Source organism: Urocampus carinirostris, chromosome 2, assembly GCF_059441175.1.
Source record: "Urocampus carinirostris isolate Australia breed hairy pipefish chromosome 2, RoL_Ucar_1.0, whole genome shotgun sequence".
Classification (NCBI taxonomy): Eukaryota; Metazoa; Chordata; class Actinopteri; order Syngnathiformes; family Syngnathidae; genus Urocampus; species Urocampus carinirostris.
In genome coordinates, this window is record NC_142350.1 from 3,401,574 (window position 1) to 3,415,267 (window position 13,694).

General features: G+C 38.7%; 1 protein-coding gene across 1 annotated transcript; it reads left to right on the plus strand.

Moving 5' to 3' along the window:
• Positions 1 to 157: 157 nt before the first annotated feature.
• LOC148370665 (ras-related protein Rab-25-like) lies at positions 158 to 12,562 on the plus strand. The gene is made up of 5 exons (XM_088328391.1): positions 158 to 861; positions 2,945 to 3,140; positions 8,472 to 8,665; positions 10,931 to 11,011; positions 11,085 to 12,562. The coding sequence occupies exons 1-5, from the start codon at positions 825 to 827 to the stop codon at positions 11,207 to 11,209; spliced, it is 633 nt and encodes a 210-aa protein (XP_088184517.1). The 5' UTR covers positions 158 to 824; the 3' UTR covers positions 11,210 to 12,562.
• The last annotated feature ends 1,132 nt before the right edge of the window (positions 12,563 to 13,694 follow it).

Here is a 13,694-nt window from a genome sequence, read left to right on the forward strand (position 1 = left end):
GGTGGTTTTGCTCCCCATTAAACGGGTCTAAAAAAAAAAAAATAAAAAATAAAAAAATATATATATATATATATATATATATATATATATATTTTTTTTTATATTATTTTTTTTTTTGAAGTGACATTGCTACTTCGCGTTTCAGTTTTTGCGGGTGGTTTTGGCCCCATTAACCAGGTCTAAAAAATAATAATTTAAAAAATAACAATATATTTTTTTTTTGAAGGTGCGCCGCTACTTCGCGGATTTTCACTTATCGCGGGTGGTTTTGGTCCCCATTAACCGCGATAACCGAGGTCTTACTGTATTTGTATTATGTACTTGGATTCAAAAGATATTGGACGAAATGATCACTTCTTTAAAGACACTGATCCTGCCTGTGACCCACAGCTGGTGAGGGCTTTTTCAGACCGTTCTGCAGGCTACTCGTGTGAGCTTTGGAAGCTACCTGGTGCTCGCGGGCCCCACGTTGGTGGCCCCTGATGTAAATGAAAGCATGTCAAATCCATTTCTTACATTTAAGTGATGTGCACGTTTGTTTTTTTTTTATTCTGACTAAATTTAATGAAAAGGATACTAGACCGATATTAGGCCGACGGATGTCACGGCAGGTTCCGCACCTGTCGGGCCAGCTCTACCAGCCGTTCTACCTGTCCCTCCTGTCAGCTGACGAAGGGAAGGCCCACAAAGGAGGAAGTGCACTCGTGCTGTCGGACCGGTTTTCCTCTAGTGCTGAGAAAAGACGAGTCAGGGGTCTGGATGTCTTTTTTGTCTCTACGGGGGGCTTCTGATGTGTAGGAGGAGCCCGGAGGAGCCGCTGCAGAATGGGGTCGGACGAGACATACAATTTTGTCTTTAAAGGTTAGTAACGCATGCTTATTTATTAACTTTGACAATGAGTGACTGTGATTGAAGTGCTTTCTGTCCCTTTTCTCGTGGCAAAAGAAAACAATGAAAAGTGGACGGCAATAAGTGTGTTTTAAGTCCGGGTGAACACACTTGCACTCCAAATTGTTGGCTATTAATGAGTTTTATTAAAAACTGAAAAAAAACTATAACATTGCTATACATGTAAGAAAATGTGAGCGTTCACTTGGAAAAAATCAAACAATATGCCTGAACTTATTTTTTGGGGATAATGTACTTGGAAAAAGTCATTTGTGAGTTTTCTTGTATATATACACTGTCACAAACCAATTTTATTTGTATATTGTTCTAATAAATCTGAAAAAAAAAAAACAGTTTGAATGCGCCACTCTTGTTTTACTATAACTTTTAAAAGGGATGTCAACCCAGAGAAAAAAAAGAACCTGACCAATGTTTTTTTAATATTCCAATTACTAATTTTCGACAAAAATAGGACCCAAGTTGCAGATTGGGCATTCGGCTTGCCCTACAGGTCTGGTGTGTAACTCGTTTTTTTTTCTTTTTTTTTTTGCATATTTTTCTGGTTTTCTTTTTTGTATAAGCCAAGAAAGTACTGCTTCTTTCAACATACAGTAAATTCTAGGCTACAGAGCACACCTGATTAAAAGCTACATGAGCAAATTTAAGTGGGACACACAACCTTTGTTTTTTGTATAAGTCACACTGGATTTTAAGCCCCAGGCTTAAACAGTCACACAAATTAACTCCTTCAGGTAAATTCTCTACATTTAATGAAAAACGCAAAAGTATCACACTATGCTGCTATTAAGACCGGCCCTTGCTGACTGCATTAGTTAATCAACTAGGGTTTCAGTCAACATGAATAGAATTGGCATCAACATCTACGCACGAGTGTGACCAAAATCATGCATAAATGCTTGGACTATTCCTAACAAGACCTGTCAGCTGATTGGATATTTTACTGTGGCAGCAGGTGACTATTGGGTATATTTTTCCTGTCAGGTCAAAAACGTCACAGCTTGTACTGACTTATAATGTATGGTAAGATATTCCTTAGTTATCGAGGGTAATGGGGGGACTAGAAAGTGAAAATCCACAAAGTATCGTCACTGCTCCATAATAGCCCTCAAGGGTCAAACTTACCTTGTGATGATGTCCTCACTGACTGTGAGTATACAATTAACACATTGGCAACTATTGATCTTCAAATAAAAACGTAGAACATTAAATTACATTTTAATGCATGGTCTTTATTGTCAAGTAAAAGTACAATTGGAGGGCATCGTTTTTTCAGTGCAAGAAAGAGATTTAGCGGCTGGCTATCTGCATGATGGCATTGGGTCTCTGCGATGATTAAAATACAACAGTCCCAAATGGAGTGGTTTTTTAGTTCCAGGTCATTTTTTTCATTGGTAATGGAGCTGGTGTTGGTGAGATACAGGCTCTGTAAGGGGGTGGCTTGCGAGGGATGATACAAAGCTTAGCTGTAGTAATAGGCCCGACCTGCAGTCTTGTTATTGCCTTCTCTCCAGACCCCACCTCAGTAGTATTCAAAACCTGATAACAATCCAAGGAGCACCCTGGTGATCATTTCTTTAAGGTCCTCCGACTTTCCTCAGTGTGATTTAATTGATGAATCATTTTTCATTGTAACGAAGCGCTGAAATACTAGCTTTGAGTGTAGCTCTGCGCTGCCGCTTGTTGAGGGGGGTTGTGTACACATTGACCCGCCCTGATGTTAGGCTGGTGCATGCTGTCAGTCAATCATAGTCACGCGCACAGAGTTATGCCCACCCAACATGCAAAGCCCTTCCTAACCCACCCCATGATAGCATTTGCTGTGTTCTGTCTGAACACAATGCGCCATACATTTATATAAATGACAAGACAATGCAATTCAAAATCTGCAAAGTAGTGAACCAGCGATAACTGAAGCGCAAATTAGTGAGGGGTCTCTGTAATTATTTTCCCATCTGTACGTGGCATGCAGAAGGAGCTGCAACTCCTAGAGGCATGGCGTGTAATTACGGAGGGGTTTTTTCCTTTTTTTTTTCAGTGGTTTTAATCGGCGAGTCTGGCGTGGGTAAGAGCAACCTCTTGACGCGCTTCACTAAGAATGAGTTCAACCACGACAGCCGCACCACCATCGGCGTAGAGTTCAGCACTCGTACTGTGCAGCTGGACAACTGCGCCATCAAAATGCAAGTCTGGGACACAGCCGGCCTGGAGCGCTACCGGGCCATCACTTCGGCGTGAGTATCAGTGTTCATTTTACCTCTGAAAAGTGATGGGTCCCGGGGACTCGCATGCTCAAAAATCTATGGGTCCCAACAGAGATCTATGGCTCCGCAAAATATAGTGTTATCGACGTTGAAATTGTAATTCGGTGACAAATATATAATATAAATCTATACCAGCTCGGTAGCCTAGATGGTAGGGCGCCCGCTTTGAGACTGGGAGGTCGCTGGTTCGAGCCTCGGCCGAGTCATACCTAAGACTTACAACATTGGTACTCATTGCCTCCCTGCTTGGCGCTCAGCATTAAGGGGTGGAATGGGGGGTTTGCTCACCTAATGACTAAAATGGCTGCGCCCTGTTTGGCTGCGGCTGCATCGGCTCGCTACAGTTTAACTGTACGGGTCAGGTGTATCGACATTTCGTTCTGTGTACATTGTTACAAAGAATGACAATACAAGTAAATTATTATTATTATTATATATTCATTCAGTTTTAACAGACATGGGGACTTGAGACTTAGTGACTTGGACTCGAGTCGACTCGAGTCGCTGTTTTTATGACTTGTGACTTGACTTGGACTTGGCAATCTAAGACTCGGGACTTGACTTGTGACTTGACTTGCCCAAGAAAAAAATACTTGGGACTTACTTGGGACTTGAAGGTGAAGACTTGAGACTTACTTGAGACTTGCACATGTGTGACTTGGTCCCATGTCTGAGTTTTAATCATCACAGTTAATTGGTAATACAAAGCAGTTATCATTTAAGATTTTTCAGTTCATATATTCTTCGTGGTTTGCTGTCCCGCCACAGTTGTAATGCCTTCTCAAGGTCCAATCCATTATCATCCTACTCATAGCGTCACCAGGAATAAAATTTAGTCCATTTTGGCGGAAAAGTCCTTTTCTTGCTAGTTTTCTTTTGTTTATTTTCTTTCGTCGTTTTCCTTGCCTCGGCGATCTTCCGAGGAATTTCTCCGCCGTTTTTTCGTGGCGGAATTATTGCCGTTGTTATCACTTTCTGCATTATGTTTCGACTTATTACTGACCCTAAAGAAATGACCAATTTTGCGTTGATTTTCACCTAATACTGTTTTTTCGGAGGCATACTTAACCTTCAACTTCCCTCGACGACAAGCACCACAACAATGACGTAATCTCGAAGCAACGAGATCTTGGTTTCAACAACTAATCGATACCAATGAATAAAATCAATTATTAAAAGCGTTGGCAACTAACTAGGTCAGTAATTTTGAACCAGTGTGCCGGGGCACAGTAGTGTGCCATGAGACCTTGTCTAGTGTGCCGCTACAATTTGCCCAATTTTATCTTTCCCAAAAAATCAGAGCATTAACAATAATAATAATAATAATAATAATTTCCTTTGTATTGTCATTCTTTGTAACAATGTACACAGAACGAAATGTCGATACACCTGACCCGTTGTAGCGAGTCGATGCAGCCGCAGCCAGAGGGCGCCGCCATTATACCAATTAGGTATGTCTCGGTCGAGGCGCGAACCAGCGACCTCCCAGTCTCAAAGCGGGCACACTACCATCTAGGCTACTGAGCTGGTTATTCAATAGTTTTGCTTTCTTCAGACGAGGAACTGTAATAGTCATCCATATCAGTAGGTGGCAGTAGATTTTTATATACCTTTTTTTATAGTAATTATCTGCTCATGAGGTAGCACACTACATTTAATAACTTAAGTTGTTAAACAAAGCGGTTTAAGATAGCACTGTGAAAAATAAAATCATAAAAAAAGCACATTATTCTTTTTTATTAAGTATTATTTTCTTCTTTTTATATACAGTGGAACCTCGGTTCTCGACCATAATCCGTTCCAGAACCCTGTTCGAAAACCGATTTGTTCGATCACCGAAAATCGTTTTTCCCATTAAAAGTAATGTAAAATCATTTTAATCCGTTCCAACACCCTGAATGTTTACCATGAACGTAAACATAACTATACCCAGGCTAATCGTACGTTCGCGTTAGCGTAATCTTCCGTAACATGAACGTGTAAAAATAAAAAAATCAGGTCGTTCATACGTCATTTAGCACCCTGGTCTCCACAAAAAGTGGTGAGCGGTTAAAGGATAAAGAAAAGAATTATGAATAGGATTTCTTACCTTTGTGGTGGTCTGCAGAAGCCATGCTCTATTCCTTCGAAAGAAGGGAAACTTGCACACCTTCTTCATTTTGCTAGTATTTCTTTCTTAAATGCAATAGTTGTACGCACTACTCTTTTTTCACCTGTAGCAACTTTGCTGCTTGCACCGACCTTCTTCGGAGGCATAATTAGGGGCTAAAACACTCCGTTCACCGATATTAAAAGCGAAAAGTGCGCGCGCACGTCATAACAGTTCTTCTCGAGGGGTGGGGGCAATCTACACGATCTACACCCATACGCCGCTCAGCATCGCACCCTAGCGTACCGGCGTTCGAACTCCGATTTTTTGAACGAAAAGCGAAGCAAGAATTTCTCTACATTTTTGGTCGAGAACCGATTTGTTCGAACTGAGAGGCGTTCGAAAACCGAGGTTCCACTGTACTAATTATCTGCTTATGAGGTACTACAGTGACATAACTTCATTTTCAAACATTTTTGACGGATGGTGTGCCTCGGAATGTTTTTATGAAACTTTACCTTGGTTCAAAAAGGGTTGAAAAACACTGAATTAGATAATCAATTTGTTGTATGACGCGATTTATGAGCTACTAAGTATGTTAAATCAATGCATATAAAAGTGCACACAATTCCGTTGTGGCGTTGAGTTGTAGTACCACTTTGGTCTAGCAGAGGGCACCAAGACCCTTTTTATAAAAAGTTCTTATATTTCTAATCTTTTTTTTTAAACATTGCATCTTTTGATACAAAATTGGCATGAAAGTTTCAACTTTGTAGTGTTTGACTGTTTCATCATGAAAAAGAGTGCTGCAGAAGTACAGAGGAAAAAAACATTTATGTACATATAATAAAGTAAAAAGAAAAATAATAATGACAAGGAGAAGATTCTTAAGCATATTATATATAATTTTCATATTGGGAATGTTTATCATATTTAAAGCTTTAATCCCCCCAAAAATTGTTAAACAACACTTTGAAAAGTGGGAATACATTTGATATTTTTTGTGGATAAAAGTTTTGCTACGGATGAAATGTATTGGTCTTTTTTGTTTTGTATGATAAGTCCATATATACAGTAGTATGACATTTGTATCAGGTGGTAGAAACAGTATCATGCATATTTGTGGGTGAATAGCATATACAGTGCATCCGGAAAGTATTCACAGCGCTTCACTTTTTCCACATTTTGTTATGTTACAGGTTCATTCCAAATTGTATTAATTGAATCTCTTATCTCAAAATTCTACACAAAATACTCCATCATGACAATGTGAAAACGTTTTTTTTTGTTACTTTTTTTGAATTTATTAAAAATAGAAAACTAAGAAATCACATTTACATAAGTATTCACAGCCTTTGCTTAAGACTTTGTTGATCCACATTTGGCAGCAAATACGGCCTCAAGTCTTTTTGAATATGATCCCACAAGTTTAGCACACATATCTTTAGGCAGTTTTGCCCATTCTTCTTTGCAATAAGTCTCAAGCTCAATCAGGTTGGATGGGAGACGTTTGTGCACAGCCATTTTCAGATCTCTCAAGAGATGTTCGATCGGATTCAAGTCTGGGCTCTGGCTGGGCCACTCCAGGACATTCACGGAGTGGTTCTGAAGCCAATCTTTTGAGATCTTGGCTGTGTGCTTTGGGTCGTTGTCCTGCTGAAAAATGAACCTTCGCCCCAGCCTGAGGTCAAGAGCGCTCTGGAGCAGGTTTTCATCCAGGATATCTCTATATATTGCTGCATTCATTTTTCCTTCTCTCCTGACTAGTCTCAGTTTCTGCTGCTGAAAAACATCCCCGCAGCATGATGCTGCCACCACCATGCTTCACTGTAGGGATGGTATTGGCCTGGTGATGAGCGGTGCCTGGTTTCCTCCAAACATTGCGCCTGGCATTCACATCAAAGAGTACAATCTTTGTCTCATCAGACCAGAGAATTTTGTTTCTCATGGTCTGAGAGTCATTCAGGTGCTTTTTGGCAAATTCCAGACGGGCTTCCATGTTCCTTTTACTAAGGAGGGGCTTTTGTCTGGCCACTCCACCATACAGGCCTGATGGTGGATTGCTGCAGAGATGGTTGTCCTTCTGGAAGGCTCTCCTCTCTCCACAGAGGAACGCTGGAGCTCTGACAGAGTGACCATCGGGTTCTTGGTCACCTCCCAGACTAAGGCCCTTCTTCCCCGATCGCTCAGTTTAGAAAGCCGGCCAGCTCTAGGAAGAATCCTGGTGGTTCCAAATGTCTTCCATTTACGAATAATGGAGGCCACAGTGCTCATTGGGACCTTCAAAGCAGCAGAAATGTTTCTGTATCCTTCCCCAGATTGGTGCCTCAAGACAATCCTGTCTCGCAGGTCTACAGACAGTTCTTTTGACTTCATGCTTGGTGTTTGTGCTCTGACATGCACCCTCAACTGTGGGACCTTATATAGACAGGTGTGTGCCTTTCCAAATCATGTCCAATCAACTGAATTTACTGCAGGTGGACTCCAATTAAGCTGTAGAAAGATCTCAAGGATGATCAGTGGAAAAAAGATGCACCTGAGCTCAATTTTGAGCTTCATGGCAAAGGCTTTGAATACTTATGTTAATGTGATTTCTTAGTTTTCTATTTTTAATCAATTCAAAAAAAGTAAAAAAAAAAAAAAAAAAAATTTCACATTGTCATAATGGAGTATTTTGTGTAGAATTTTGAGATAATAGATTAAATTAATACAATTTGGAATGAGGCTGTAACATAACAAAATGTGGATTTGCGGATGCACTGTATTTTTTATGTAGTTTTGTTTATTGTCAAGGTAATTGAAAAACACTTGATTTTGTTATTGTTTTACATTATGGTGTATTCTGTTGTTTTGTTCCCTTTTTTTTCTATCTGTCCAGGAGGACATTAAAAATGTCTAAGAAATCCGATTAATCAAAAAATAATCGACCAATTTATCGATTATGAAAATAATCGTTGGTTGCAGCCCTAGTCTTGAATAATGCACACGCAAGATTAAAAATCACATATGTAAATTGCAGATATATTTGTGCATCTGCAAAAGACATGATTCACACTGGATTTCTTCTTTTAATCATCCTAGACGAATTGAACAATTAGCTTTTAAAGTGCTTGAAATCGGCCATTAAAATCTTTACAAACACTGTTTAGGAGCAAGCATACTTATGACGAGGTAATACCAATAATTGTTAATGTTCCTCCCCTTCTTCTCAGGTATTATCGGGGAGCAGTGGGCGCCCTTCTGGTTTATGACATCAGCAAGCAGCTGACGTACGAGAGCGCCGAGCGCTGGCTGAAGGAACTTTATGACCACGCTGACCCGCACATTGTCGTCATGCTGGTGGGGAACAAGAAGGACCTGGAGGACTTGCGCACCGTGCCAGCAGAGGAGGCACGAGCATTTGCCGGTCAGTACCAACAATACCTTCCATTTCAAATAGATTTCCTTAAATGATGTCTATTTTAAAATGATCTAATTTAGTGCCACCCCCCAAAAAAGTTTAGCCAATCATAGTGAAATTATGAATTTTAATTTTGTGTTCATGTTTAGCTTTCAGGGACTTAATGTTTTGGTGGTCTGTATGTGTCATAGTGCTTTTTAGTGCTCTTTTTAAGTCGCACTACATGATACAGAAACATCTACTGGTCAAATAATACAAACTGTCACTTTAAGCTCCACCCCATTATGAAATATTATTTTCCAATATTTTTCCAATGAATATTTCACCTTATTTTAATTTTTTTTAATTCGTTTTTTTTTTTACATTTATAATTAAAGGTATACTATATATGATAAGTATTCTATTTTTTCCCGTATGTTTAATTTTTTTTTTTTTTTGCATACGTTTATTTAATGTATTAATATGTACAAAGTAGCATTTTTTTATCTTAAACTTCTTCAAAAAAGGAAAAATATATATTAAAATAATAAATTCTTATTTTATAATTTTATTTAAATATACAACATTGAATGTACTGTTCTCATCTCATTAGCCGCACTGTTATCCTCAGTAGTGTTAGGGTTGCGGGGGTGCTGGAGCCCATCCCAGCAATCATCGGGCAGTGGGCAGGGGACACCCTGAACTGGTTGCCAGCCAATCGCAGGGCACACAGGGACAGACAACTCGCTCGCACATTCACGTCTAGGGACAATTTGGACCGGCCAATCCACCTGAAATGCATGTCTTTGGAATGTGGGAGGGAACCGGTGTGCCCGGAGGAAACCCACGCAAGCACGGGGTACATACACGCACAGGAAGTCCGGTAGCTGGATTTGAACCCACACAGGAGGTTCCCAAGACTTTAGAACTGTGCCGCACACGCGCTAACCACTGTTCCGCCGTGCTGCCCTATATATATATGTGTGTGTGTGTATATATATATATATATATATATATATATAATAATAATTATTATTATTTTTAAATTATTTTATTGTATTATTATTGTTTTTTAGACCTGCGAAGCTCTGAACCCGCGAACGTACTGTCATAGATCAAATATGTAGCTATTTGTTTTTATATATATTATTTTGCTTGTGCAAAATAGCACGTATTCAATTGGATTATATTCATATACTTTTTCTATTATAATTTTTTGTTTTATTATTCTAAAAATATATACTATATTGTGAAACATCTTATATTTTTTCATATTTTTGTGTTTTTTTATCATATAAATGTTGTACAAAGTAACACGTTTTTTTTTACAAAATAAATTTTTTAAAATTCTATAATTTTATCATATATATATATATATATATATATAATTGAACCATTTCTCTAACAGAAACTATACATTATATATTATGTTGACATATCATAATTTTCACATTTGATTATTTCTAAAAAATGTTTTTTTTATTTGATATAGTATTCATCCATCCATTATCTGCACCGCTCATCCTCAGTAGGGTCGCGGGGGTGCTGGAGCTCATCCCAGCTGTCTTCGGGCAGTGGGCAGGGGTCACCCTGAACTGGTTGCTAGCTAGTCGCAGGGTACACAGGGACAGACAACTCACTCGCTCATTCACACCTAGGGACAATTTGGACTGGACAATTAACCTGACATGCATGTTTTTGGAATGTGGGAGGAAACCGGAGTGCTTAGAGAAAACCCTTGCAAGCACGGGGAGAACATGCAAACTCCACACAGGAAGGTTCGATCTCCAAGACCTCAGAACTTTGCCGCACACACACTAACCACTGATATAGTAGTTTTGCCATTTTTATCTCAATTATTTTTAACACTGGAAAAAAGATATTTACATCATTGACACTTCTGATTACATCGATTATTAATATTTTTATTTTATGTTATAAGAATTAATAAAACGTACAAAAGAATAATTTATACTATAATCCATTTTTACATTCTGTCTTTTCATATTTCTTTTTTTATATATTATTTTTAAATTGCGCTTTTTAAAATTTAGTTTTCTGCCTGTAATTTTTATCATCTTACATATATTGGAAAACCCAGACTTACTAAAATAAAATCGCTGTAGGTGCAGGTATTTACAAAAATGTCTTTTTTAACATTTGTAGACTTGATTTTCTTACCGTTGAACAGTTTGTTACTATAGTAGCTATTGTATTATATTTAAACACTTTTAACCAATCACACGCTGCTTACTCAATCGCATGGTCTGCAACCCCCACCCCCACCCCCAGAGGACAAAGGGCTGATGTTCATGGAAACGTCGGCATTGGACTCCACCAACGTAGAGGCCGCCTTCATCGATGTGCTGACGGGTAAAAAAACGTACCTGTTGTCCTCCTGTGTCCTTCACAAGGTCATTAAGCCCTGCCCCTCATCTTGTTTTAGCCATTCACTGCAAAGTGGCCAGCCGGCAGGTGACACGGGGCTCCATCAGTGCCGTCACGCTTTCAGGGTCAGTCCGTTCCACCACAGAGACCCAGGAAGAACCAAGGCGCTGCTGTGGCAGATAATACCCAAAAAAATGGCCGCAGTTTCCAAACTATAAGGCGCACCCAAAAACCCCAAAGTGCGCCTTAATTGAGTATTTATATAAGTGCGTTACTAAGGTTTTATGATATATTGACCTTTTTTGAGCAGTAATTGATTAATAAATAATCGTCACTGATTTAAATCGCAATTCAATGAATGCGGCAGGATCGCGGTGAGGGCTCCGACACTTTACCACGAGACCACGAGTGGTACAGATAACACACAAAAAGGCATTAGAGCTTCTCATTATCACACTACTTTTACTCACTGTGCCAAAAACACTGATTAAACAATCTCTCTGCTTCTTCACCAACGAATATCAAGAGAATGGAGAAAACAATGTCGTGCAAATAAATTCTGTACAAGCTTATTTACAAACGAGTAAATATTAAACGGCAATGTTATTGATGCACAGGTAAAGGAGTGGAGAGACCTATAATAACGCATTATGCAAATCAGTGTTTCTGTCACTGTGAGTAAAAAAATATGGAGTGACAAGGAGATAAAACTGAATGCCTTCTCGTATAAGATTGAACCACTAGTGGTCTAGTGGTAACGTATTGGCACCCTCACTGCTGCAACCTGGGATTGATTCCCCTTGCAAACAATGTTTTGTGATTTTATTGGGTGACACTTGTGGACTGATCAATCATTGCACTACTATATAGGTCAGGGGTGGCAAACACGTGACTCTAGAGCCGCATGCTTAATCTGGTATGCCTTGTAGTGCGAGAAATATGGTATATACAGTATGTTACCTAACTTACTCATTTGGCTGGTATTTAAATTATTCAGCAATTAAAGACCGCAATTTATTGTAAAGGTGCTTTTAATATTACTTTTGACTGCCACCTCCTGCCTTTTTGTTGTAACATTACTTCATTCTGTGACCTTAAAGAGGCAGCGTGTGTTATTTAGTGCCTTCTACTGGTAAAAAAATAATAATTCATTAAAAAGATACACATTACAGTCACATCTAACGTTCAAATTATACAAAAAGTCCCTTTAACATGTGTACCCAGAGAGGCACACACAAATTCCTAACCTCGTTTTAATAAAGATAAAACTTAGAAATGAGTTTCTATAAAAATAAAATTGAAAAATAAAAAAATCCATGCTCGGTAACATTCGTCCTTCTCCACAGATGATTAAAAAAAGTGTTTTTTTACTCTTGACTGCCACCTCTGGCTCAACGTAATGGCAGCCTTTTTTTACGTTTCTTTTTACATTTGTACCACAAAAGCCACCTTAAGTTTCCCAACTTGTTTTTAATTAAAAAAAAAAGATTGGTCTATTTTGGTGTTTTTAATAAAATCTGTGCTTAGTAAGCTGCATTAACATGAGTATTTTTTTCACAGAGGATAAAGAATATATGTGAGTATTTTTTGTGCTACATTCTTATATATATATATATATATATATATATATATATATATACACACGACAGCCATATCCCCCTAGTGGGAGGTGGCTAGAGTCATTTCTGACTCTTTTTGGGAGATTGATTCAGAGGAGGGGATTCCCATCCCCCTCGCTCAACCCAACTGAGGTGTTGGGAGTCATTAGGTGACCAAACCCCCCAATTCCAACCCTAATGCTGAACGCCAAGCAGGGAGGCAACGGGTACCAATGTTTAAGTCTTAGGTATGACTCAGCCGAGGCTTGAACCACAACCTCCCAGTCTCGGGGCGGGCGCCATACCCCCAAGGCCACCGAGCCTTTCTTAACATTTCTTAACATTTTTTAAATTTTAATTTTTCAAATGTTAAGGTTTCTTAACATTTGAATTATAGAGTTTTGTAAGAGTTGCACAGGAATGCAAGGGAATTCCTTTTTAAGTCCATAGGAAGGGGCTGTTTTATTTCTTAATTGACTTAAATTGACACAATTGACTGTTTATATTTTTGGAATGACAACTGTCGAGAATTGGTAAAATTATTTGTAATTCCATTTCCCTTTCCTTTAAACAAATATTCTACTTTCAAGGGTTTGTGCATTTGCTTGAAATCCTTAAACAATTGAATTTTAATGTTGGGTGATCAAGGTCAGGAAAATGCTTACATTTTGGGTGAAGTGCTTGAAAAGGCTTGAAATTGTTACCAGTGCCATGTTTCTTGGCCACATAAAAAAATGACGTTGACACGCCTTCTCTGGTGGCTTGTCATTATGGCGTTGTAATGTGAAGATTTTGAAAATTGTCGCCTTTGGCTTGGCTCAGCAAGAAGCTCTTTCTACTCACAAATGGCCCCTCAGATCTTTATTTTGTGATGTTTTTCTAATGTTAAAAATATGAACTCTTCAGTGCTATAAATAAATGATAGAATGCAAAAAATTAAGACAAGTAAAACAATAAGCAAAAGATCAGCAGATGATTGACAGATTGAATGCAGTCTGCTTTGGGGCAATCAATATAATTATAATAAGTCTGAATTTGGCTAATTTTGTTTTATGCATACAGTACAGTCT